A 27,619-nucleotide genomic window follows, 5' to 3' on the forward strand; every position below is an offset into this window, starting at 1 on the left:
AGCAGAAGATCCAGCCTCCAAGGAATGCATCACCCACTGTCAGTGTTGCCACTTCTACTGCAATAATGCTAGGAAAATGCAAGCTGTGCAAAACGCCGGCACCCTGTCTCTACAACTCTACTAGCATCTCTCGGTATTGTGAATGTCACCAAACTTACCTTTCGCTGGTATCTTCATGAACTTATCTAAAAGACTGAGTTAAGCATTTGAAAAATCTATTGAAACCAGACATTATAAGTTCATTTTAGGCTGGGTAGTTCGCAAGTCTTTGTGGCTTTGTTTAATGTTTTGTATTTTTCTCAGAAGGTTGATAAAGTATGTATAATGATTCTGTGTATATTAATCGCCAATGTGTTGCATGAGTTGCACTATTTCTACTCCAATGGCAGCAGCAGTTGGTGTGTGCTCCTTAGAGGACAGATCTGCCGCCACCTCAATGCAGCCTTGACAGTGGCCTCTTGGTGAATAGGAGGCTCTGGGGTCTCCTCCCACACTTGCTGCCAATATAGATCTTTATCCCCCCCCCCATTTCCTGGAAAGGGGAAGGCACCATTTTGTGGTTTGCCTCAGGTGCCAAAATGTCTTGGGCTGGCACTGAGCATGAGTGCTTAAGGGGCCAGTCCTTCTCCTGGGTCTTGGCAGGAGTCAACTGACTTGGCTAACTTCACTTTCAGACGGTGCAATATCAGCAGGTTAGCTGACAGGGCCAAGCAAGTAGCAACTTTTTTTTTTTTTAGTTTAACATTTCCATAGTGGCCAAGGGATGGGACAGGACCCCTTTTTTGCCTTCTAGGGGTGCATGGGGTGCATGCTTTAGTTTAGTTTAGTTGTATTTAGTTTTCATTTCATTTCAGCTTTCTGTTGTTCCCTAGGAGAATAACGGCAACCTCAAGTTGGTTCTCTGATTCCTAATAATAGTATTATTATTATTATTATTATTATTATTATTATTATTATTATTATTACTATTATTAATTTATTAATACCCTGCCCATCTGGCTGGGTTTCCCCAGCCACTCTGGGTGGCTTCCATCAGAATATTAAAAACACAATAAAACATCAGACATTGAAAACTTCCCTAAACAGGGCTGCCTTCAGATGTCTTCTAAAAGTCAGAGAGTTGTTTATTTCCTTGACATCTAATAGAAGGGCATTCCACAGGGTGGGCGCCACTACCGAGAAGACCCTCTGCCTTCCCACCAGTAGCTGCTGGTGTTTCAGTTGCTCCCATTCATTGGAGAAATGACTGGCAGGCAGTAACTGGCAATAGTAGAGATGCTACCACGGACAGACAGCAGGAATTAAGGGGCATTTACCCCATGCCTGAGAAAGGACTGTTAGACAGAGGTGTTTGGCTGTCTTGGGAGCATTGAAAGTTGCATTGGGGAAGAGGAAAGATGAAGATAGGCATGAAAACCCTGGCCTATGGTGAGATTAAACTAGTAATGTGTGGGAATGGGACTAGCATCTCTTGTTCAAATGGACATGCATGGACCAGTGTTTTGGCAGCATTAGCGCCAAGTCACAATGGCCTGTCTCTCTGCTTCAGGCAGGCGTCATAAGCATGAGGTCACAAAGGGCAGCAGTTGGACAGGAGGAGCTAGAAACAGGTAGAGACATCACATAGTAGTAATGCTCAACCTGGAGTAGTCAGTCTGTCACTCTCCCTAAGTCAGAATGGCAGTTCAGGGAATCCTGGCAATGAAAAGTTAACTCCAGTTGCTAGAGGACAGGTGCAGAGGCAAGATGGATGCAGCTCATGGCTTACTTTCCACAGTGTGTTTGACGATTTCCCAAGATCTGCAGTCCAAGGTAGCGTAACTGTTGGTTCAGTCCAGCAAGTAGCCATACACGTGGATTTTGTCCACATATTACCTAGGGAAACGTGGGTGGCGCTGTGGTCTAAACCACCGAGCCTCTTGAACTTGCCGATCAGAAGGTTAGCAGTTCGAATCCCAGCACCAGGGTGAGCTCCCATTGCTCTGTCCCAGCTCCTGCCAACCTAGCAGTTCGAAAGCACGCCAGTGCAAATAGATAAACAGGTACTGCTGCGGCGGGAAGGTAAACGGCGTTTCCATGCACTCTGGTTTCCATCACAGTGTTCCATTGTGGCAGAAGCGGTTTAGTCATTCTGGCCACATGACCCAGAAAGCTGTCTGTGGACAGACAGTGGCTCCTTCAGCCTGAAAGTGAGTTGAGCGCCACAACCCCATAGTCGCCTTTGACTGCACTTAACCATCCAGGGGACCTTTACCTTTACGTTTACCTTTATCTTTATTACCTAGCTAGAAATCCCATAGGAGACACAAGGTTCCCCCAAGCAAGGACAGTCTCTACACATGGCATTTTTTAAAAGCTAAAAGCACACTATGAAGAGGAACCAGAGGGTAGTCTCTTTTGCTTTCCTTCCAGTTCCTACCCTGTGCTGCCTGGGAATTTTTAGAAATCAAAAAATATTTTGATTTTTAAATGGATAGGTTAATTCGTGAGTTGGGACCTATCACAAAAACATGACAGAAGTCACACCAAAGTCACATTTTGGTCTGCCACCTTGGTTCAAAATGGCACCCGGCATCCAAACATCCAACAAAGGCTGCTGCCTGCACTTTGGGAACTGTTGTGCTGAGTTTGGTGATGATATCTCAAGTGGCAGCTGAACCTATGCCAAAAAATAGGTGAAGTTATGCCCAAGTCACATTTGGGTACACCATCTGGACTCAAAATGGTGGCCTGAGGCCCAACGTTGATGATGACCACCATCCCCACCTCAGGAACAGTCCTGCCAAGTGTGCTGACAGTATGTCGAGAGGCAGCCCAACAGACAAGTGGGCATACAGACAAGCCACCTTTTAAAATATATACTAGATGAAGGATTCTGCTGGCAGTTCTTGTTGTCCCAGCCACATGCAGGGCCGGATTTAGATTTGATGAGGCCCTAAGCTACTGAAGGTAATGGGGCCCTTTATATGTCCAACTGTCCTTTGTCAACAACAAATTGTCGCTGTTTTTTGTGTTGAATATATGCTATATTTATGGAACTAATAGGTATTTAAAGCCATTTGCACATAACAAAATATGTATTTACCAAAGTAATTGTTGAACTGAAATACAATTAAGAAGAAGTATATTAATAGTGGAATACAATTAAGAAGAAGTATATTTTTGGGGAGGGCCCAAGAGAGTGGGACCCTAAGCTATAGCTTGTTTAGCTTATACGTAAATCCGGTACTGTGCATGGTGTGAGATTGGAACCAGGCGTTGTGAACCTATTGTGAGTCAGTATACATGGCTGGTAGTTTATGCTATGGTTTTTTTGTGTTTTTTTAGCTCTTGGTTGTTTAAAAATCTAACAGACTTGGGCACTTTTGGGGGGGGGAGTTATTTTAAAAAATAATTATTAATAAAGTATTAATTTACATTCCTCCTGGTGTTTGTGTGCAGGGTGCAGGTTCAGTTTTGAAAAGTTCTATTGAAAGTGTGAAATGTTTTCCTTTTCCTCCCTACTACCTCTGTATTTCACGGTTACCTTGTACACCTCCTCCTCCACCCTCTTTTAATAAATCCAGCTTTTGTTTTCTGAGAAGCCTTCAGCATTGCAGAATTTTAATTCACACTGAATAGCATAATGATAGACCTTTACCTGTTTAGACTTCTGTTTATTTGAAAGACAACCCATTGCATCTCAGTTACCGTATTTTTCGCTCTATAACACGCACCAGACCATAACACGCACATAGTTTTTGGAGGAGGAAAACAAGAAAAAAAATATTCTAAACGAAATAGTGGATATATGATTTTTGTGGTTCATGCTGTGGCCACAGACATGCGATCTGACAGTGAGTTTGGAGTAGCCCAATGCAAAAATCCTGAGGATCCATGTGGATCCATGCTTTGTAACCACGGAGGATGGAAGGAAGGGAAACCATGGATCCTCTGCTCACGACTGCAGCAGATCCCCCCGCCACCCGCAGGCATTTGCTCCATAACACGCACAGACGTTTCCCCTTACTTTCTAGGAGGAAAAAAGTGAGTGTTATGGTGCAAAAAAAAGGGTACTTAAAATGGTTTAAAATGCCATATCTCTAAAATTTCTTTTAGGCAGTTGATTTTTATCCATGAGAAGTCTTGGAACTAACGGTTTTATGAATCATAAAATTATTATTATTGCAGAGGGCCTTCTCGGTAGTGGCACCGGCCCTGTAAAACCTCCTCCCATCAGATGTCAAGGAAATAAACTTTTAGAAGACATCTGAAGGCAACCTTGTATCAGGAAAATTTTAAATGTCTAATGTTTTATAATTTTTTATGTGCTGTAAGCTGCCCAGAGTGGCTGGGGAAACCCAGCCCGATGGGCGGGATATAAATAATAATATTATTATTATTATTTGCCCTGTGCCTGGGCATCAAGTGACAAAACAGATTAGATGGACTGAGCTGAGGGCCACAACTTTATTTGGTGATATTCATTGATTTTCAGAATACTTGACTAAAGATCTGCCAAATATCTCACCAACCCATCTGACTTGCAAGGAGAGAAACAGGTAATAGGGTGTCCTGCACAACTCACCTTGTTTGACAATCCTGTCTTAGCTTACATCATTCTAGCTGTAATTGTCCCACTCTTTGCTTTTCATAGTCTATGCACTCTCAGAAAGAGGTTGCAGAGATTCTGCCAGGGTCCCGATTCTCCACTGACTAGTGGGACCACCAGGCCAAAGCTTGCTCCCTCTTCCAGATCCCTTCAAGCTATTAAGTCCTGAGCAGTTCATTAAAAGAGGGGTGGGAAGCCTGTATTGGACTTCAACTCTCAACATCCCTGAACACTGTCCATGCTATCTGGGGCCTATGGGAGTCAGAATCCAGCAACATCCGGATTCCAACTCCCATAGGTCCCAGATAGCATGGACATTGTTCCTGGTAGAGCAACCAATTGCTGAAGAGAGAAGGCTGTGTAGCTTCATGCCTCACTTGGCTTGGAGTTGCTTTTTGTAGTACAGTCTGCCACACTATAAAGGGGGGGAAATATGCTCAGTTGATGTCATGGCAATGTCAAGTGATTGGCAGGTGGATGGGGCCCCGCCCATCTGTCAAAATAATCTACTGATATACAAAGGGGAGGATTCAGAATGCAAAATTTGCATTTTTGAGACAAGCGGTTTTCTTTTTCGTCAATAGCTATGCAAATGTCTCCAGAACTGAAAAGGTTTCTCTGCCTCAGTTTAAATAAAGCATTAATATTTTCCTCATAAAATAATTAGCTGTCATAATGCTGATTAGAACCAGGAGCTGAAACTTTTGCAAACAATAAAGTGTATATATTCTATGGCAAACTCTGGCAAACAACAGTGTGCATACAAATAATATGTGTATATATTCTGACAATGCATCAGTATAACTCTATTTTAGTTTTACCCTGCCTCCAAATTCCTCCAATATAATTTCCCAGTTAAATAATTACACAGCTTCTCAAAAATGCAGTCCTTGCTATGCAGAAACTGTGCTATACTGAACACGTGCTGAACCTCATTAATCCTCAAATCAACTTTTCCACACAAGCACACCTGACCCACCAAGCTCTGCTGGAGCTCTGCTGTTGACCTTCAGATTCTGCAAGGCTCCACATCCTACCTATGGGGTTTCATCTTATTTTTCCACAAATTTGTCCTCCGTTCCCAAACTTCCGCAAGCCGCCACCTCTGCAAATTATGTTTGTTCCAATAGCAATGAAGGATAGCATCCTTATGACAGCAGCTGGTGAAAGAAAAGAAAGGGGCGAGCACGGGCTGCCCCGACCTTAAATGCCCCCTACTAAGCCCGCCCCCGCCACCAGCTGATTGGCTGGCGCAGTGAATGATTAATACTAATCAATCCTGGGACTCCCCAAGTCCTGCAGGGCTGCAGATGGGGCGTGAGCCCCCAAACCCCCCCTTATGTCGGGAGTGGCTTTGCATGGTGATTCCCGCCCCCTCCCGCAGATGAAATAAATAAAGACACAGGACACCAGAATTTAGGTTAATGGGCGAAAAATGGCCACAACTTTATTGATTACAGGTAAGAGCAGTATTGGCTTTAGGCATTGGCCCTATCAAACTAACTGGTATAAAACCGGGAAGGGTTAAGCACCAACAGGGGGAGCCCCGGAGATGCACATCCCTAGGCGCTCCCCGAGGGGTTACCGCTCGGGAGCGCGCTTTAGGCCCTAGCCTCCATAGGTTTCGGAGGAGGCGACGCCCCCCGGAGTCCTTTAACGAACTACCCTTCAACATTTGGGGGAGGTGATGGCATTCCTCCCCCCCAACTCATTTGCATAATAATACCCCTGCCAATGCCTAACCGCCACACGAGCCAGGCTCGCCGCCAATACCCTCAGACCTGTAACCAATCCCTGATCCCCTGGAAAATGTCAGCAAGCCAAATATTGTTACCAGCATCGGAGAGATGCACGCCATCCCCATGGTAGAGGGCCTCCTTGCTAAACTGGATGCCTGGGTGCTCAATGACCCGCCCACCCATTGCAGCCACTCTACGTGCCACCGAGCGTTCCAGGATCCTCCTGGCTCTATTCACAGCCACAGGATTTTTGGAATCCCTCCAAAAGCGCCTCTCAAGCAAAGATGACCAGATAATTGTTAGATTCGGATAGGATGCCCGCAACTCCCCCAGGTCATTGAAAATATGCCACGTTAAGTCCACCCCCTTTCTGAAAGCTAAGTCGTTCTTGCCCAGTTGGATAACCACCACCTCTGGTGGGCCTTCAAAGGCAATTATTTTTGTTACTGCTGGGAAGAATTCCTCCCAACGCACTCCATGACGCGCAATCCAGGAAACTTCAACATTGTTTGGGAGCCGCCCCAGCCCCTGGTAACCGCACGCAATCTTGCCCAGTGGACAATGCTGTGGCCAATGATCCACAGACGCACCGCCCTGACACCTGAAAATAAAAGAGTAAGAGAGCCGGGTCAGGGGGGCTGGTGGGGAAAGGAACGTTAGCACGGTTTCCGGATGTATCCCCTGTAAGCGTTCGACTTCCACCGTCCCATATCCATTATCCTCTCCGCCGGTAACCCCATGTGCATGGCAGTGGTCGCAGCCCCGATGCGGAAAGAATGTGCGGCGTACTCCTCAGATGGGAGCCCAATGGCGGCGATTGCCTTGTGCATAACCCTCGTGAACTGGTGCTTTGACAGGCAAGAGCCATCTGCGTGTGTGAAGAAAGGGCCACTGGCTTTTGGTCTTAAGCACAGGAACTTTCTTGCATCCTTTACTGGGCAAGGGCTGGCCTTCTGAGTAGCCTGCAGGCGGATTAGGGCCCCTCTACCAAGCTGTTCGGTCTTTGAGCTGCGAATTTTCAAGATTACCTCTGAGCTTGACAAGGTCACATCCTCTAAGAGGAGCCCCCTGTTATTTCTATCCGGTTGGTCCTCACAGACCACCTCGCCTATGCGCAAGGCGCCAAAGAAGGCGATTGAAAAAGAAAGGGGCGAGCACGGGCTGCCCCGACCTTAAATGCCCCCTACTAAGCCCGCCCCCGCCGCCAGCCGATTGGCTGGCACAGTGAATGATGAATACTAATGAATCCCGGGATTCCCCAAGTCCCGCGGGGCTGCAGCCAGCCCCGCGAGGATGTAGATGGGGCGTGAGCCTGCAACCCCCCCTCCTTATGTGGGGAGTGGCTTTCTCACTGCAATGCAATTCAGGGCAGATGGCAAGGGAGGAGAGATGTAGGGCACACCAGTAAGTGCCCCACAGCAATGGAGTTGAGAAGCACTGACTTTCAGTTGATGGCCTATGACTCCGAATCTGCTTCCTCTATGGATTAGCTGCACAACCACAGGGCAGCCAATCCCAGCAGGGTTGCTCTCACTGCCAGTCAGTTGATCAGTGGGAAAAGGAAGGCTCCTTTGCCTATACACAATTGGGAGCATCTTTGAAGGCTTCCATCTCTAACTGTCCCTCACATATTATGTCAGAGGTGTGGCAGGTGGGTGTGGCTTGGGGAGAAGTTCCCATTGTGCAGTTATGTGACTTGACATGGTGATAATTTGTGGATATATTGTGGTAAGATCCTTGTGGAAAGGAGCCTCAGCAGAACATAACTTGGATCATTCGGAAAACCTAGATGTTGGGATAAAGTGATTGCTTGTTGAGACCCCGAAACCACCCCCTCGTTGATGAATAAGTGACGAGGACACAGATATTAGGTTAAATGTTGTTGGGCAAATTTAGGCCACAACTTTAGTGGTTACAGAATGTGAGTGGTATTGGCTTAGGCATTGGACTGACCCGACGATATCTGATTCCTGCCCATCATGCAGGGAGTCCGGTAAGGATCAACCACCGGTAGGGGGAACCCCGTTGATGCAAACCAACTTGAGCTCCCCCAGGGTTCCCAACAGGGTCGTGGCATGGCTCTAGCCCTGCCCAGGGCTTCGGACAAGATCCACACCCCTGCATTCCTTTAATGGATTACCCTTAAGCTTGGAGGGGCAGGTGATGGCCACACCTCCCTTCCCCCATCATGAGATCAACCAATGCCTAACCGCCAAACATTACAAAGTTGTGACGATTGCCTCAGTTTAAATGGGTCCTGGCCATGCCTCCCCAGCCAGCGGATTGGCTGGCTGGATGATGACGTGGCTAGGAACCTCCGGGTGACACGGAACTTCATCCCCTGGATGGGAGTGGGTGGCCACGTGGTCCACCGCAACTCCTCACCACATTGAAGTGGAGCTGATTTCCTGCCACCTCCTCGCAAATGATTAAGTGGGCACAAGATGTTGGAAATGGAGACTTGGGGTACATTTTGGACTATTGCAAAACATGTTCTCCATACACATGCTTATGAGGGGAAACTATTCTAAAATAATGCTAAGTTGGTATGTAACTCCTGAAATCATAAGTAAAGGAAATGAAAATTGCCCAAAGACTTGTCGGAAAGAAACAGGAGACTATATCACATATGGCAGAAGTGCAATGGGGTAAAGGAATATTAGGAAAAGATTACAGATTTAATATTAAAAAATATTAGGTTATGAAATCCCGTATGATCCTCTGCTATTATTATTAAATTATACTGCTGAGTCAATGAGGAAAGAACACCAAGAACTATTTCCTTATATGGTTGCTATAGCAAGTATGCCAATAATAGCTAGTATTAATGAATGGACAGATGCAATTTGAGAATTTGATTTAATGTCTAAATTGACACATTTATCAAAGTCAAAAGAATGCAAAGTGTTTCTGTGGCAAATTGGATCCCAGTATTGTCTCAAAGATGTTTTCAAAGATGCAGTACAGCTTTGAGATGTCCTGAATGTTAAGGAACTGATTTTGCTTTGGTTTATCAGTCTTACATTGCTGTGCAACTTCCCTTAGGAGCATTGCATTTGGTTAATTTTATCTTTATTTTTTTCTTGATTGTCGTAATAATAAATGATGATAAGTTCTTTAACAGAATGAAGCATCTTGAGAAACGTAGTTTGTTAAGGGTATGGAGTACAATTCCTACCATTGTTTTTTCCCAAGATTATTGGGGGGTGGGAACCATGATTGTGACAGTGGTGTAAATGGCTCTGTGTGTGTGTGTGTGTGTGTGTGTGTGTGTGTGTGTGACAAAGTGACTGCAAGCTCCAACCCCTTAAGGCCTGAGTGGTGGCGCATTTGCGCTGTGGCATAGTATTAGTAAGCCTCCCTGTAATGACCTAGAGGCATATTATGTATGCATTTGATGGTCTTGCAAGAAACCTAGAGAATAAATAAAATATATCTGTTGCAAATAGTCTTTCTCTGTGGGTTTGATCGTACTTAACTCTGTGCATTTACCATTTATGTACCTCTCTGAAAAGTTCTGCTGCTGCTCAAGTATAAATATCACAAGTGTTCGGGGAGAAATAAATACCACAATTGTTCTCATTATATTGGGTGTGTCTTTTGAGACTTTCTGAGTCTTCTTAAGTATACTTTAGCAGAACAGCTTGTAAAATTCTGAAGGACCAGGAGGATGAACTGTGAATTGATGGGAACTGAACTAAATCCTTTTTGGAGGGGAGGAGCTGGAACTGGAACTAGCTTTCAAATGAACTTTCCAAGCTCAGGTTCACACAGTGGCCAACCTGATGTCTGTAGGAAGCTCACAAGCAGAACCCGAAGCACAACACTGCTCTCCCACCTGTAATTCCCTGCAAATAGCAGATAGCTATTGTGTCTAGTAGCAGAATATGCTCACCTGATCCACCAGGTCTTATCCCGTGGCACAATCTAAGCCCACTCCTTGGATCTGGGAAGTGTACGGTGTTTCTAAAATCAAAATCTGGCACCTCCTGCTTTTGTTCCATGAGCAGACATTATCTCACGGTACTTAAATATACGGAGTCATATACATGGCTATTAATGCACCGTTAATCTCTCTTCCTGCCCCTCGTTTTCTTTGCTACAGTATTCAAAGGCAAACAGACATCCAGAGCCAGTGATGGAAAAAATGATGGAATCTAGCTTTTCAGGAACTCAGTCCTTTCCGGAAGCCTTGTCTCCTGACAGAGGTAGCCAGGCTATGAAGCCACACAGGTAAGGAAGCGACTCTTAATTGACATTTGTTTTGTGATACATATGCAGCACAGTCATGCACAGTGACTAGGGGGACATTTAAGAGTGTATGGCATGGAAGGAGCCTTGATCTGTTCATTAAGCAGATGTCCAGCATTTCTTCCACTGCAGATGTAAAACAGCCATTACTTCTGCGCTCCGTGTTCCACATTCTTCTCTCTCTCTTTTTTTCTAAAAGGCCTAGAGGAAGTATTAAGGATGCCATCAAAGCTGTAGTCACAGACCAGTGAAGGAGGCAATTGTATTCTGAGAAACCATCAGAATAGAAGATTTCCCCCACTCTCCTGCCTCATTTCAGTTCATGAAGTTAATGACTCATCTTCTTGTGGGCAGACAGTGATGCCAACGACCAGATTTTCTCAGTGCCCACGCCCCAAACAAATAGAACTCAATATGAAAAATGGCTGCTTTATATATTCACCTGAGAGCGAACAATCGCCCACCTAGTCTTGCATCCTTTTCTCACAGTGGCCAACTAGATGCCCCCCCCCATTGACAATTCCAGTTTTCTTCACTCCAATTCTGGGGTGGGGGTTGCTGGAAGGATCTCTCTGTAGTCCTTAGAACAGAGATAATAAATGACTCTATCTGATATGTTGTCAAGTGATTGACAGGTGAGCATTGTTTCCCAAGTGGCTTCGCAGGCCAAACTGAAAGACTTGGCACACCTCATTAGATCTGAGTATCAGAGGTTCCTCACTGCTGCTATAATTCTAGAGACAACACTTGATGCACCCAACCACAGGAGAGGTGTGCTAGCCCAAACAAGGGAAGGTCAGAAAATCCAAATTCTCTCTGGCAGGGCAATACAAAAGTCAACAAAGTTGGAATTCAGAGCCATGGATAGTGCTTCTGTAAAGGTAAAGGGACCCCTGACAGTTAAGTCCAGTCACGAACGACTCTGGGGTGGCGGCGCTCATCTCTCTTTACAGGTTAAGGGAGCTGGCGTTTGTCCGCAGACAGTTTTTCCGGGTCATGTGGCCAGCATGACTAAGCCGCTTCTGGTGAAACCAGAGCAGCACACGGAAATGCTGTTTACCTTCCCACCAGAGTGGTACCTATTTATCTACTTGAACTTTTGGGGGTGCTTTCAAACTGCTAGGTTGGCAGGAGCTGGGACCAAGCAACGGGAGCTCACCCTGTTGTGACAATTCGAACTGCCGACCTTTTGATCGACAAGCCCAAGGCTCAGTGGTTTAGACCACAGCGCCGCTCATGTCCCATAGTGCTCCTGTACATGAGGTCAAACATCCCACTGTGTCAGCAAAGTCCTGGATCCATGACCTGAATTTTAGAGCAGAGTAAGGTAACCATTGTCTGCAGTCTCACCCCGGGTGTTGCCTTTTGGCCAGTTAAAGAACCAGTGCCTACTCCCGCAGCCTTTGGCTCTTTCAATGTGATGGAGTTTCCAGTTTTGCAGAGCCCTTTGGGTCCTGCAAGCAGTCTGTGGATCAGCCATCAGAGTCTGTAGGCAGAGGTATCTCATCAGGGGAGGAGAGACTGGCCCTAGTGCTTGTGAAACCACACAGAATGGACCAAGAAGTGGATCTACCTCCACACTTGTCACTGTAGTTGCTGGAGACCTCAGCATTCAATTTTAATATCCAAAATCCACAATGCAATTTCAGGGTAAGCACAAGGCAATCTGATGATTCTTTAAAATACTATTAAATGTATTGAAACTATTTAAAACAGGACTTCCCCTACTGCATCCTTTTTATAAATAAAATAATTCTATTTATATAAATATGACCATTATCATATTTAACTGTAAATATGATCATATTTATATAAAAATAATTATTTTATTTATAAAAAGGATGCAGTAATGAAAGTCCTTTTTGCAAGTATTGGTGTTTTAAATATGTGCCTTTGCAGATTCATGGGCCTGATTTGATTTATAGGTGATTGCTTTAGTCATTTTATAATTTACTATTTAATACACCAGACCATTGTTTTTTAGAACAGGCAATAGACTTCTAAATGTCAGTGATTTATAAGCCTAGCATTGATTGTACGCATTGTGCAATTGCTTTGTAAGTTATTTTATGCTACAAATACTGTACAAGAGACAGATTAGACATCTGGGGTTTTTCACTTGATTCTTCTCAGCAGACAGATATAGCATGATAACGGTAAATACATCATGATAAACTCTTGCTCGTGCAATTTTTTTTTTTTAGATCAGTCTAGGAAATGCAGGTGCGTGTGTAAAAGTCACCACCAAATTGATTCTACCTAAAGCAAAATTCAGGGCAAATTCAAAGTCCCGCTCAAGCAAAATGTCAATTTGAGTTTTGAGGGAAGGTTAAAGAATTTCAATAAGACTTGACGGTGTTTATCATGGAAGGCATTATATTCCTTAAGGCATGAGAAGGGAACTTCTTTTCTGTGAAAGGTCATTGACCTGCAGGAAAAGTCAATTGGGAAATTATGAAGAATATCAATTATCACTAAAGCTAACTTACAACAAGATTTATAAATGTTTCAGGCTCCCAGCAGAAGTAGAGCCATTTGCAAATTACAGAGTAACAAATCTAGACTTGCCATCTAGCATGTGCCCTGCTGGAAGCCCCAGCCAATTTTGGTTTTCAGGTGAATGTACATGTGAGATACATACATTTACCACATTCATAAGTGACATATTTAGGTGCACACTTAAAACATCATTTAGAGCTATTCAAACAGAAGAGTCTAACCACAAGTCATATTGGGTGAGATCTATACAAGACCCATTGACTTCATTTGAACATTAACATGGTCATCCCATTGATGTCAGTGGTTCTCTCTAAGCATAACTATGCTTGGATCCAACCAATTATATTTACTCCTGGAATTTGTGAGACATTCACCAAGGCTTGGGTCTCACAACTGTAGAGTTTCTGTGCACAGTTTCACTAGACATATCCATCCCTCTCCTCCTTTATAATTCCACTGATGTTTTGTCCATTCAAGAACTTCTGTATACACCTTTGAAATTCATCTTAGCTGAAAATTTCTGGAGTAATCTAGTGTATCCTGACTCATATCCACGTTCACAGATTCTCTGAAAAAGATGCCGGACATCCCATGCCAGCAAAGTCTTTATTCTGAAAAGCAATCCAAACAGGAGCTTAAACTTAAAAATAAAAGAGTGCATGGCTGCACTCTTTTCACATACTTGAAACAATTGTGGACTTACTCTGACATAAATATTGTTAGTACTGAGGTATAAATTCTCGATTCCAGTGTTGTGGCTTAATTTCCTCTGCTATGTTTTCTTTATTTTCTTAACTATCTTCTTTTCCCCACTGGTTCTTAAGAAGCATTGTGGTGAACCTACCAGGAACTCTTGAAATCAATTGAACTTAAGCATTTCGCCACATGCATTCAATCCTGTTCTTTCCAGTGAGTATTAAGAAAGCTTAGCTTCCTCTGGATAGCACCCAGTGAAGCTTAATAGAGAGGATGTTTGACACATGCAAGTCCCATTAAAATCAGTGGGATTTAATCACATAGTTAAACAGTTGAGCCTCGTTTATTTCAATTAGGGAGGTGCAAAATCAGTCCCTTAATTTCCACTGCCTTTTCCGCTTGAATAAATACCAAATATCTCAGATATCTTTGCTTTTCTAAGCATTCTCTGCGTTGGTCGAGTACTTGGTTTCCCACCCCAAAATGTCGCACAAACTGGTGCGCATTATAGCACAAAATGTGCTTAAGTGTTGAAATGGGCACACCCATTTCCTTTCTCTTTTTCTACCTTGCCTCAGAGTACAAGCACAAGTGCAGTAAGTTGGATTTGCAGACCCATAAACATAGATTTATCCTGCAAAATGTCAACTAAGATTATTAGATAAGTAGATAGTTAGATTTGCTTGTTTCTCTCGCATCCACATTTCCCATATACCTACTAATCTTGCTTTAAAGCCAAAATTGAAGCTTAGTTACTTGTGACTAGTTGCTTAGATGTGAATCCGAATTCTCATTGGAATTCTCAGCCCATGTTCCAGGGAGAAATAATTTCCAAGTTCTGTTCATTTCTTGTTCAGTGGGTTTGTCTCTGCCTTGCCTTCTGCTAGTCCTGGATTTTAGCTTCACTGGAAGAATGTCTGGAACAATGTTTTTCCCTGGAACATGTGCAGCTTGTCACAGTTTTCAGTTCCTCCTATTCTTTTGCAACCTTTCCCCAGCCCATAGTACCAACATGTGCATGTACATTGGCAGAACACTGCAAAAACACAATCTTAGTGTGATTCACTAACTTAGACTCCTGAAAAATGGGTTGTTTTTTGGGGGGGGTATGGATTTTCTACCCAGGGCTAAATTTAAATGTATCCTGATATCATAAAATGCCCCCAGACAGCTATGGGTGCCATCTCAGAAGGAAAGGCACTAAAGTCTGCTTCCCCGAAAAAGTCACACAATTGGTGTCTGGTCCCCGCCCCTTTTTAAACCCCCAATACATTAACATTAGCTAGGACAAAATAAAAGTAAAACACCCCAGTGGCAATAATCAATAGATTTATTGGACTTCTTTTTTGTCTCAGACTTTTCTTGGTTTTCAAAAATAAAACTTTTGGAACTCTTAAATCTGTATCCCTGGATTAATTTTTCAGGGTTTTTGTTGTTGTTGTTGTAGGGGAAAAGGTTGGCAAAAACAACAAAAAGCACCCAATATAAAATTCAGGGAGTTTTCTTATAAACCTTTTAAAACTACAACCCCCCCCCCAAAAAAAAAACAATCAATTTTTGTATACAGAAAGAAGTGGCTCCAATCTGAGGACACTTTATCTCTGTGCAGTTGAAAATGTCCCAGAAGGCCTATATTGTAGGCCTATATGTTGTGTAAATTCTGGTACTAGAATTTACAAGAATCCACTAGAATCTGCGCTCTAATTTACCCCCAGATTTACTTCTGTATTAGAAGTACATATGATCAGGATTCTTCTTGTACAGTGTTTAATTGCTGTGTACATGTGGCAAACCACCTTACAAGAAAGAATCTGTATGCAACTGAATATGATCGTTGATAATGTACAGGGAGTTGGGAAAAGCAAAAATGAACTGAATGAGATGAAAGTTGTGGCTATGCAGCAATTTGTGCTATATATGCCATGATCTGTACTGTTTCTGGAAGTTAAAAGTAGTATATGAGAGGTCTCCTCGTGTATTGATTTCACAGTGGGGAAAAGAGCAGTTAAATCTGGCAAGTTAACTACCAAGAGGAATTGGTTGATGGACACCCTAAAAATATAAACCATCAGCATAATTTTCCTTTGGATTGTGTCTGCTAGCCAGAGTTTACCACAGAGGTTGGCGTTCTTAAGTTTTACCGCTGTCTGTGGGGCTCAACTGTCCATTCTTTACAGTTATGTTTCTACTAGGAAGGCTCTTTGACTTCTTGAGATCCCTTGTTCCGTCTGTAATTAATTTGTTTCCAGAAATTCTCCTCTACAAATTTTCATGTCCTCCTGATTAATCAAAGATTTGTTAAATATTCACCAAGCATTTTATACCTATACACCCTATAGTTGATGTCCATATTTGAGAGCTGGTATTTTGCACCGTGTAATAGTTGGCATGTGATGAGCACATTAGCATATTTGATAGCTGACCTACAATAATATTCTATACTTGACATTATTTACATGCAATATAATATTTATTTTGCATTTGACTGCATTTTTAAAGTACGCTGTTGTATTTAAAAGGTAATGGTATTTGACCGTTGATGTTGTTTCATATTTTATTCCTATCAAAATGATCAATATTCCCCAAAGCCTAATTTTTAATTCCATGGTAAAACCTAATATTGAACCTAGGAATTGGAAACCTTCACATTCAGAAACTTTGAATGCATCTTAACATTTATTCCCTTTCCCCTCTAGTACAAAGTAAATATTCTTCTGTTGAGAATATAGATATGTAACAGATTCAGAACTCCAAATGCATCACAGCTTGTGAGCTTTTGCTCAATGTCCCACGCAAGTGCAAAGACGGAGCAAATAAGATGTGGGCATATGAACTGGTCCTAGAGGAAGCACATAATGTGTGCTTTATTCTCCCTCTTTTCTTTTTCTTGGAAACTGTGGCAAAGAAGAGGTGGCAAAGCATTTGCTTGCCTCTCTCCCAGAGATAAAAACGTTTCAGCATAGGTCTCTGTCTTCCCCATGAAAAGCACCCTGGGATCCATTGCATTGGTTGTGATTCTGTTTTGCACAGCTGTAATCGGCTTACCTGCCAACAGAAGCTAGATGCTGATGGTTCTAATGCCTTCCTAGGGATCTTCCCAGCCAGATTAAGACTTCTGCTTCTTGCGAAGCATCCTAGTTAAGTATGTTGCAGCATCTGCAGGTGCACAGATCTTGCACAAGCCCCCGCCTCACGTTTTCAGACAGATGTTGCACGCAATAAATTACCTTTTGATTTCTATCTCACATTCTGATTGCCTAAATAGTGTTCCCTCCTGTTGAAGCTCTCCAGGCTGGAGGAAACAAAATCTGCTTCTGAAAGTGCTTGTCCATAATGCGATGGATAATCAGCTTTGTTTAGTAACATACGGGGACAGAAGTGTTTGCTCTTGGAGTTGTTGTAAACGCAGTGGTGTGTGTTTTGTGCTTCATAAACATGTTTGACTCCACGGGGAGACAAGCATGTGCAATGGGAGGAAAATGTGAGCATGGCTTTGTTTTTTAAGCAGTTTCTTCATCTAGACATAGTGTCCACATTGAACCAATACTTCGAGCATCTAACTGATGACAACCTAGGTTGTCAACAGTCTTGGTAAATTGATTGGTTCTCGCAAATGAAGAAGGCAGCGGAAAGTAGATGTTGACCAGATCCAGGGAGTGATGAATGCTTCGTAGTTTAAGTGGGGGTAGTACCCTCTACCTTGAAGGACAGTGATATGTTTCCTCCTTAAGAGGACCTCACTTGACCCTGAAGCCCTAACTAGTATAGAATTAGTATGTGGACAGAATGTGGTGTCAGGAAGTTGGCCTTGTTTTCTCACCCATTTCTGGAGCATCAGTGATGTCCTGATCCAAAACACATGGATTCATAATTGTTCTTCCCACTTGTCACATGGCAGACATGTCCTTTTGATCTGGGCTTCATCTTAGGCTTGTCAACATGTCTGCTTCAGAGGTGCTTCTGGAGGATCTAGAGCTGGGTATATCCATCAAATACCTTTATTGGCATGTTTCAAGTAACTGGAATAATTAAAAAGACAAGGGTGAAGCTATCAAGGGTTATAAGGTCCCACTATGGCCATGTGCATTTGGATATTCTGCAATGCCCTATTTTCCGAAAGGATAGTTCACCGGGAACCCTTTTGGGTAAAACTGTGGCTAAAAAGGAAGCTACTAAAGCAGTAATATCTTTGTCCTGATCTGCCAGGAGAAACCTTCTTTGGCTTCTTCTCGGAGTTGTGGGCTGGAGGTCCAACATTTTGCTCAGCATCAGTTGGCAAGGTCTGCCATGTAAAGGGCAATCTAAGAGAATGTGGTCCATTGAATCAGGTACTTCTTGATTGCAGACACACAAACGGGCTTGAAATGGAATGTGTGAGAATCTGCCTTTGGTCACTGCAGAGAGGAAAGCATTTAGTCTTGCAAGCATAAAGGCTCTTCAATGGGAAGGGAGTAGTAGATCCTTTAGATATTTGGCACAGGTTCTGTAGGATATTGTGATACCTAAGCCCCCGGGAGAACAAGATCTCGGAGTATGAGGTAACAAGCTCTGTCTTTTGTGGTCGTAGAGCCACTGCTTGATTAATTGGAATATGTGATTTTTGTCACATACCTCGAGGAAGAGCTGGGTATATTTGACTGTTTAGAGTATGCCTGCTCCAAGTTCCAGCTTTGTTCAATGGAAAAGTGATGGTGTAGCTCAGAGTCTGGAACAAGAGCTAATTGATGGTAACAATTGTGTAAATGCAGTTGAAAGGGGCTGCTCCTTACACTGTTTTGCCACTTTGGCAGTGATTCAGGGGTGTGGCTTTTGAATGCTATCCCACTGCAGGCATTAGCAGGAGAAAGTACCTCATACCATTATGAACATCTCTCTGCTGTAGCTCCTTGAATCAAAGGCATTACTGTGCTGATCCATTGCCATGTCTGAATTACCCACAGATTTATTTGAACTCTTGAGCCCCCAGAAGCAGGGCTAGCCACAGTGGGTGAATCAGACAAGCATACAATACATTCTCACAAGAACAAATGCTTTCAACATTTGTAGCATCAATCTCTTTATTCTATTTCTCCAGGTGTAGGAGCAGAAAAATAAGGGTAGAACGTAAAGCTAGAATTGTGACTCACTAATTCTGTAGAATTTTGAACTGGCATTTATTTAAAAAAAAAACAGGATTAAAATGCTGCACTCCATGAATTAGTAATATTGCATTTCATCTTTCATGGGTTTACATGGTGAAAGCGCTGATGGTTTCTCTTGTGTCCTTGTTCCCAGAAGTCTCTCTTCATGCTGCAGCCCAGGTCAACGAACCGGGATGCTCCACAGGAATGCCTTTCGGAGGACTCCTCCCTTACCTCGGGGCAGGTTCAATGGGATCACAGGACCAGCATACCAACAACTAGAAGAGTCAAGGATCACAGATCAGGAGACAATACCTTGTCAAAGGTAGGCAAGAAAAACAACAGGAGCCAGCCAATATTTCCATCAGCTTCAAACTAAAGCAAAACATGAAAAAGTAGACAAAGATGAAAAAATGTGTCTAAAAAAATTCAATGAACACCAAAGCTTATTGGGTAGCTTTCAGCAATACCCTTCCCTTTGGGCCAAGGTTAGCCCAAAACATGCTGGCACCTGAGGAAAACCACAAAATGGTACCCCCTCCTGCCAGACCTGTGATGGTGAGTGATTAACTGACCCTGGCCATCTCTTTGTCTGTCTCCTATACCACCATTAGCTTGGAGGCCTCCATTCAGGAATTTGAACATGCTTTGCTAGCAACGTGCTTTGATGTTGACCTTTTTCAGGGTGTGAAGTATTTCTTGAGGTGAGGCCCATATTAGGCCTGCACCAAGGGCAAGCAAAGTGCTAGAGGCATATTTATGTCACTCATTTATACTCATGCCCCGTGCCAGAATGCACCTCCCACAGAAGACCCACCCCAGAGCCCAAAGAGGATGTCTTGGGGGGGTGGAATCTCCCCATGAGCCAGAGGCAGCCTCCCTCAGGCTCCATTTGGGGGGGCTGCCTCAGGCACCTTCACATAGGAGAAAGAGGCGGCACAGGCGGAGACTTCCTTAAACCGCTCCGCTGAGGGGCATGCGGCTGCCCACATCTCAGCAGAGCAGTTTAACAAAGCCACTAGAGGTGGGCGATGCTGTGTTTTCAACATTGCGGTTTGACAATCAACCGCCATGTTGAAAGATGCTGCATTGGCACAGGGTGAAACTGCTTCCGCTCTCACCATGGGAGCTGAGGCACTTTCACCCCAGTGGGCTGGGGCTAATGCAGCTGGCCCCAGCCTGCTGCTTGGGGGGGGGCAAGCTACCTCATCCCCAACTCCCTGAAGATGGGGTTACAGTACCCAAGGGCAGGGAGCCAGCCCCCCCTCCTGGATGCAGGCAGCCAGGCAGTAGCCAAGCAAGGCTGCATGTGCCCCTGCTCCTACTCGTGAGCAATCAGAGCTGGGAAGGGGGAGAACTTTAACAGAGGCCCCACCCCACCCCACCCCACCGCTGGCAGTTCAGGGCTCCATAAAACTGCTTGGCGGAGGCAAGGGTAGCAGCACGTTCCTCAGCCAAGCAGTTTAAAGACGTGGAGGGAGGAACAAGCTATACTGGCACCTCAGCCAGGCAGCTTGTTCCCTCTGCATTGTATGAGGGCAGAGTGTGATGCTGTTTCACTCAGTGCGGTATATCACTGGTAAAACTGCCTCTAGCTTGTTTCTCCCTCAGCACACTGGGCACTGGAGGCAGATTAGGAGCGGTGGTGGTTTCACCAGCGACATACCGTTGAGTGAAACCGCCACCGAACTCTACCCTCCTGTTACAGATGGAGAAACAAGCTGCGTCGGCGAGCTTCAATGCAGCTTGTTCCTCCCTCCACTTCAGCAAGCCACATGTCCCTCCGGCTCATACATGCTGGAGGGGACAGGGGGCTTGCTCAGCCGGGGGGCAAGAAGGCTCAAAGCAGCACAGCCGCCACCCCATCTGAGCCTTCCCATCTCAAGGCAGGGGCAGATGCTGCCTCTGCTCCCACCACTGCCTTGGGACGGGTGGTGGGAGATGCGAACAGGTTGTCCTACCTGTGATGGAGAGGAAGCCTGCTCCCTCCCCCCCCCCAATGCCATGGCAGCGGATGAGGCAGGCATACAAACTGAGTGTTAGGACGCCTGCCTCATCCGCCACAGCTTTGACATGAGCTCCTTTCCAACATTGTGATATACTGCCATAGTAAAATGTTTTGTAAAGGTAAAAGGACCCCTGACCATTAGGTCCAGTCGTGACCGACTCTGGGGTTGCGGTGCTCATCTTGCTTTATTGGCCGAGGGAGTCGGCATATAGCTTCTGGGTCATGTGGCCAGCATAACTAATCCGCTTCTGGCGAACCAGAGCAGCGCACGGAAACGCCGTTTACCTTCCTGCCAGAGCGGCACCTATTTATCTACTTGCACTTTGACGTGCTTTCGAACAGCTAGGTTGGCAGGAGCAGGGACCAAGCTCACCCCGTCATAGGGATTTGAACTGCCGACCTTCTGATCGGCAAGCCCTAGGCTCTGTGGTTTAACCCACAGCGCCACTGGTATATTACAATATTGGAAAGCAGATATCGCCCAGCCCTACTCCTCATGAGCAGAGGTGCAACAGGGCTTTGGTGAGGCATTTCCTCCCACTTCCGGGGCCCAGATTAGAGGTGCTGCATGCAGTTCCAGCGAGTTTCTGCTGGGAAAAAAGCCCTGCTCATGCTGTGACGTACAGGGATAAACCATCCCCTGAGTTCAGACTGATACACATCAGTTCACAACAGGTTCCCCCACTCCAAAGTCCCGCTCCAAACAATATGATCCCACTGGCACAAAATCCACTAGAGCTATGAAGATTGCAGAGGGGAAAGAGTGATTTATGGTTGGCAAAACATTTAGCTATTAATTATGCTCAAACAAAGCTATTATTTTTTGTCATAAACCATGTTACAACTGGATGCTAAATGCCACTCGGTTGATCAGACAGACTAATTCAAATAGCTGGGTGTTAATTTTTTCACCAACAAAAATGGGAAAGCACGGGTGGACTGTATTAAACTTAAGACTGTACATAGAGGCCAGGAATAAAGTAGTGAAACACCAAAGGATAAATTGAATTAAGCCAATATATTTAACATATTGGTCCTGTGTTGGGGTAGAAAAAACCTGACTATGCAGGAATCTCCATTTACACATGACTGTCGGGCAAACTTACATTGTCATGATAGGAGAGTTTCATTGCATTGGCCCACAGAATGACCAACTTTCACCAGCTTCTAAAACTTACCAAAGATCTTCCCTGGCAGAGAGTTCCATGGGGAGGTGGCCCTTATCGAAAATGTCTGATCCTCATTTGACCACTTGCCAGATTTCATACGACTTGAGTATATGGAACAGGAAGGAAGTTTCCCTTCAGGCACCCTGGTCCCTGAAAATTAATTTTTCACAGAATTAAATCTGAAGCAAATTTGGAGGCAGAGCAGCTAAGAAAAGGTGAAGGAATTTCAGTAAGTCTAGTGCAATTGCTCAGGGACTTGTGCAATTTCTCATGCATCTCCCAATACATTTTTGTGAAATGAATTTATCTATCCTGCTGTATCAGTGTGCCTTTGGGAAAAGCTAACACGTCTCATACCTTTCCTCTCCTCTAGGTTATCTACTGGTTTAAAAACACCACAGAATACTTCAATAAATATGCAACTGCCTTCAAGAGAGACAAGCTCTTATTTTACTAGCGTGGCTCCAAAGGATATGGTTGGCTATCCATCTCCACGGGCCAGTTCCGTCCCCATCATTCCTTCGGTGGGCTTAGACGAAGCCTGCATGCAGACACAAAACGTTTCAGACATAACAGGCATCAAATGGTGCAAAAACTCCTATTCCACTGAACTTGTTAATGTGAGTGCCCCAGCCAGCAGTTGTCTTATTGCAGAACAACAAGAAGTCAAAATATTGTTAGAAACTGTCCAGGAGCAGATCCGAATCCTGACTGACACAAGGAGGTCGGAGGACTTTGCGCTGTCAAATGCCGACGCCAAGAACAGTACAAGTGAAAACACAGCATTTCTGCCCATGAGTCCTGTGGTGAAATCGGAACAAGAGGCACAGTTTGTCTTAAAAAGTGAAATGAAAAGAGACTCAGCGTCAGTCAAGTGACTTTGACCGGGGGTGAGGGTAGGGGTGGGGGGTGGGAGGGATGTACGGATCTGTGCATTTGAAGCTTTGCTAAACAGGAAAGAGAGGAAATTAAATACAAATTATTTATATGCATTAATTTAAGAGCATCTACTTAGAAGAAACCAAATAGTCTATCGCCCTCATAACAGTGTTTTTTAACAAAATATTTTTTTAAGGGAAAGAGAGGTACCAGGAGGGAAAACAATCAGAAATTTTGATTTATTTATTTTTTCTTCCTTTCTTCCAGTTTTCTCCCACCCCCTTATTCTGTTGTTTCCTCCGGGCTTACAAAACGCAGTTTCACAATTTTACAGATGTCCTGTTTAAAGGTTTAGTCTGGCACAACACCTTAGATGTATGAATTTCAGAAGAGTGCTACATGAGAACTGTTGTTGGGCATTTTACCAGCACATCTTCCACTGAAATGAATGGGAGCAAGAGCACAGTTACTGTTCTTATTTCGCTGTTTCAATGGGGCTCGCTTGGGTGACAGTGGCATTGTGCCCAGTGCTCCCCCATGCCTCCTAACCACAATCCCTTTTGAGTAGTCTGGCTCCCACAGCCTCCACAATTCAGACCACTGTTTAACACAAGAGTTTTGTCACTGATCCAGATTTGTAAAACAAATCCGAATGAGCCATACCAAAATATCACTGGAAATGAAATCCAACGTGAGTTTGGCCATTCGTTCCACAAGCAAAACAAACAAGGAATTCTGAATGAAGTCATAGCAGCTTTGCCAGGATTGCAGGAGGTTGTTGTAAGGGAGAAGGGGATTTGGAAATTTAGGTCGTCCTCCAGTGATGCTTTGCAGGAATCCAAAATGGTTTTGGTAAGTCTAGTAACATTTCTCAGGGGAGTTTAAGCATATCCCTAATGCAAATATGTTACTCCCCTGCAAAAACTAGAATGTGTGACATCAAGACTTAAATTCTAGCACTTCAGCAAGTGTGGATGCTTTATGGTATTTTATTTTTTATTTTTTAATACCAGGAGGTTTGATCCAAATGAGCACTACTCTAGTAGGTAAATCTAAGGATGTTTTCTTCTCACTTCAGCACTCGCTATCAATGACTTTTATTTGGAAACAATTTCCTCCCCCTCTTAATTTCAAACCAGAAAAAAAATTCTACTTGAGAGGAAGGTTACTCGTGGCAGATACGCAGCCTGTGTGTATATTACCTATTTCATTTTATTTTCAAACAACACAACAAAAGCCCACAGCTTAAACCACATTACGTTTGCCATGGAATTTCGAGTATTGTCAGAATGTTATTCTTGGAAGTCATTTGTGAACTCCAGAGGGACTGCTCAAGTATGTGCATACGTGTGCGTTTTAATTTTATTAACTCCTTGTCCAGGGGCCTGGAGGATCTTGTGTGTTTCTGTATTCGGCATATATATATGCGATTGTCACTTTAATTTACTTTCATGTCTAATATTCCCATTCACTTTCAACCTGATCCATAACCAAGTGAAGCATCTTCACTGGACATGATCCAAAGTTCCTTTGGGCCCCTCAGAGAGGAAATGATCAGTTTGTATATGTTAATTTCCCATTGTCCATGTGTAGAGCAGCATTGGATGATAAAAACAGAAAATTCAGCTCTCTGGCACTTCCTGCTTTTCCGTATCATCCTTAGCAAAAGCTGCACATCTCATTGTATGGGACGTGTGCCGGTTTTCCTTCAGGGGTTACATGGAAATGGGAAGTATAAGTCTTGTTCTCCCTGCAAATTGTAAAAGGCCAGAGCTGCCCTTAGGTTTTCAACCTTAAAACCTGGATCACACAATCCTAAGTGTAGGGAGACCCCTGGATTTGAATGGACACATTAGCAGCAATCTGTCCTCAGATGCTTCTTTTACACATCGTGCAATCCACTGAGCCAAAGTGGTTTTAGAAAATATTCATTGATATTAATGGAGATCTGGGTGAGCACAAAATCAGGTCCTTAAAAATAAGATAAACTTGCCAGTTGGGGTTTTCCTAAGAACTTGAAATTTCTTTTGTATTGTTTTTATTTAACCACAAACCACAATATGGCATCAGAATAAAGAACTTGTGTTCAGTAACAACCTATGTATTAGTACTTTTTTATTTTTAAAACAAGAGTATCATCTGCTTAAACTGTTTGTACAAATTACTCTCTATAGTAAAGAAAAGGAAAAAAATAGACCAAACAGCCTTCCCTCTTTAATGATAGACATCATATTTTCTAAAATATATGCACACTATATAGATGGAATACATTAATACTCTAATCCACAGCCAGAATATTGTTATAAAAAACTGCATTACCTTGATTCCCAAGTTTTCTCAAGAGCCAGGTTTCCAAAATAGCACAGTAGATATGTTCCTGTGATAATGAGAAGAAAGCAATATTTTACTCCCCGTCAAATGAACTGGATAAAGATGCTTTAAAAATGCCACTTGTTTTACTTGCCATTCACAAATCCCCGACACCATTCAAAATCCGTAGACACACAAATCCCTTTTTTTGTTTTTCCCCAATGTTGATGGAATTGTCCTGTTTACATAACTTTCTATGGCTCTAATCTTTGCTGTGTGTTTTCACTAAAGCGGTATTTCAGTGCAAACTGACTGATCTGATCCAGAATGGTACCACAAATTATACTTTTCCACCAATGTCAGAAGTTCTCATAAGATTGGATAAAAGGGGTTGGGGTTGGGGTGCTACCCAGAATCATAGGAAAAGACAATGAACACAGAGTTGGCTGTTTTGCTGGAGTGGGGAGCAAACAAAGAACCTCCCCTTCTAACCAGTCTTAAAAATCTACTGGAAACACACTGCATGATTTCTGCTGGAGAAAAAAAACAAATCTGATTTTGGCAATGCCTTTCTTAAAGCATTCTATCATTTTGCCATCCTCAAAAGGAGGAAGAGCAGAGCAGCAATGTATTAATGGTCAGTTGATGTGGTTTCTTGGTTTCTTTTTTTAATTGACATGAGAGATGAAGATCTGAAACGGTGGGAAATCTTCCATTTGTGTTAGCAATGCTCTCTGTATCCAGCAAAGGATGTGTGACTGTTATATGTTAACTGTTCTATTCAGTTTTCAGCATGTTTGAATAGAGAGACATTAATATTAACCATCTGAAAGACTAGTGTACTTATTTGTTAAGAATACAACTTCATCTCACAAATTCGATGCAGGGGAGGTGTGTCAAGATATGCTGGCACGGGTAAATCTTAATCTGAATTAACAGTTTGTACTATGAACGCTTCCCCCCACCCCATCCCACACTCACTTCAGTCAAGCATTTTAATTCCTTACTCAGACTGCACAAAATAGTATAGCAGGTTGCTGTATGTACACACACACACACAAATTCAAGAGGTACCGGTACTAGGAAAAATTCTGCTCTGCTTTAACCATCATGTGAAACAGGTCATTTCAAAGGCACGGGAAGGCATCCATCTATAAAGCGACAGCCAGTGATTTCATTAGTCAATATTTCAGAACTCCTGGGCTTTGGTCCAAGCTAGGTGTGCCATTGATCAAGGCAGAAATTCAGTGCCTATCACCTGTACCGACAGTATTTGGAGATTTTTAATGGTTTCATGAGGAAAAATCTCATATCTTAAGATGACCATAAAATATGTTATAGACATTCCCTATGCCTTGTGACGCTGAACAGTCATTCGCACCACAAGTGCCAGCTTGGCCCTGTGACCGTGGGTGCCTGGGACCATGGGTGTCATACAGCATGCATGACCCTGGCACTGAAATTTGTGGGTGCCTGGCCACTTCAGGGGGAATTTTGTGGGTGCTCGGGCACCCAGGGCCCCAGGCAGTTGGTGCCTATGATTCATACTCAAATGTGCTTGCATATGTTAGGTGTGCACAAATAGTTGTTCCTGATATGCATAGCATTTCAAGCAATCTAATCTGTAAAATATGAAGAGTACAATTTTGAAATAGCTTACACAGAATACATCCAATTCCTTAAAAAAAAACCTACTAGATGGTGATCTTTTGTGTATGCATTTCATTTACATAAACAATCCATTCAATGAATAAAGCCACTGTGTACCATTTCCACACCACACACACACTCAAAATGCACAACATGATTGTATTCTAAAGTGCCCCATTAGCAATTGCTCCACCATCTGGAAACTGCTAAGTAAATCCCCAAGATACAAAAGCAGTTTGGTTCTGAAAGAGATTCTGAAAGAGAAATTGCCCCTTGTCGGCAAATTCTAGTCTTCTGGGCATTTCCCAGCTGTTGAGCTACCTAGTCCATAAAGGAAATTGGGAGAGGAAGCTGGTGGTAGGAAAATTCATTAAATAACTGTAACGATGCACTGATATCTTGAGTTGCGGCCAATGGGTGCAACTCCCACCGACAACAGGAAAACACATTCATGGATGCACTGTGTAGTAACACATCAGTGGAAGGTGGGACCTAAAGATACTGCAGTGCTGCAGCTATGCGCACACTGGTGTTGCCTCTCTGAAATGGGACTGCTATGGAGACTCATAAGAATGTGACCCCATTGAAGGATTTGTAGCATAGGTGGAGAGCAGAAGTTGTTAGACTCCAAGTCTCCTAAGCCCCAGCCAGTATAAACGGTGGTCAAAGATTAGGAGAGTTGTAGTTCAACAACATCTGGAGGACCG

The 27,619-nt window shown here is 43.6% G+C and overlaps 1 protein-coding gene across 4 annotated transcripts in view; it reads left to right on the forward strand.

Moving 5' to 3' along the window:
• Positions 1-26,084, forward strand: part of NRG3 (neuregulin 3) — a 593,829-nt gene extending 567,745 nt beyond the window's left edge. For all 4 annotated transcript variants that reach the window (XM_053388226.1, XM_053388225.1, XM_053388227.1 and 1 more), the window contains 3 exons: positions 10,436-10,563; positions 19,051-19,221; positions 22,447-26,084. In XM_053388226.1, the coding sequence (XP_053244201.1) occupies positions 10,436-10,563; positions 19,051-19,221; positions 22,447-22,951 (804 nt within the window). In that variant the 3' untranslated portion in view covers positions 22,952-26,084. The remainder of the gene's footprint in view (positions 1-10,435; positions 10,564-19,050; positions 19,222-22,446) is intronic.
• Positions 26,085-27,619: the final 1,535 nt, after the last annotated feature.

Source organism: Podarcis raffonei, chromosome 5 (genome assembly GCF_027172205.1).
Source record: "Podarcis raffonei isolate rPodRaf1 chromosome 5, rPodRaf1.pri, whole genome shotgun sequence".
NCBI classification, from domain to species: domain Eukaryota; kingdom Metazoa; phylum Chordata; class Lepidosauria; order Squamata; family Lacertidae; genus Podarcis; species Podarcis raffonei.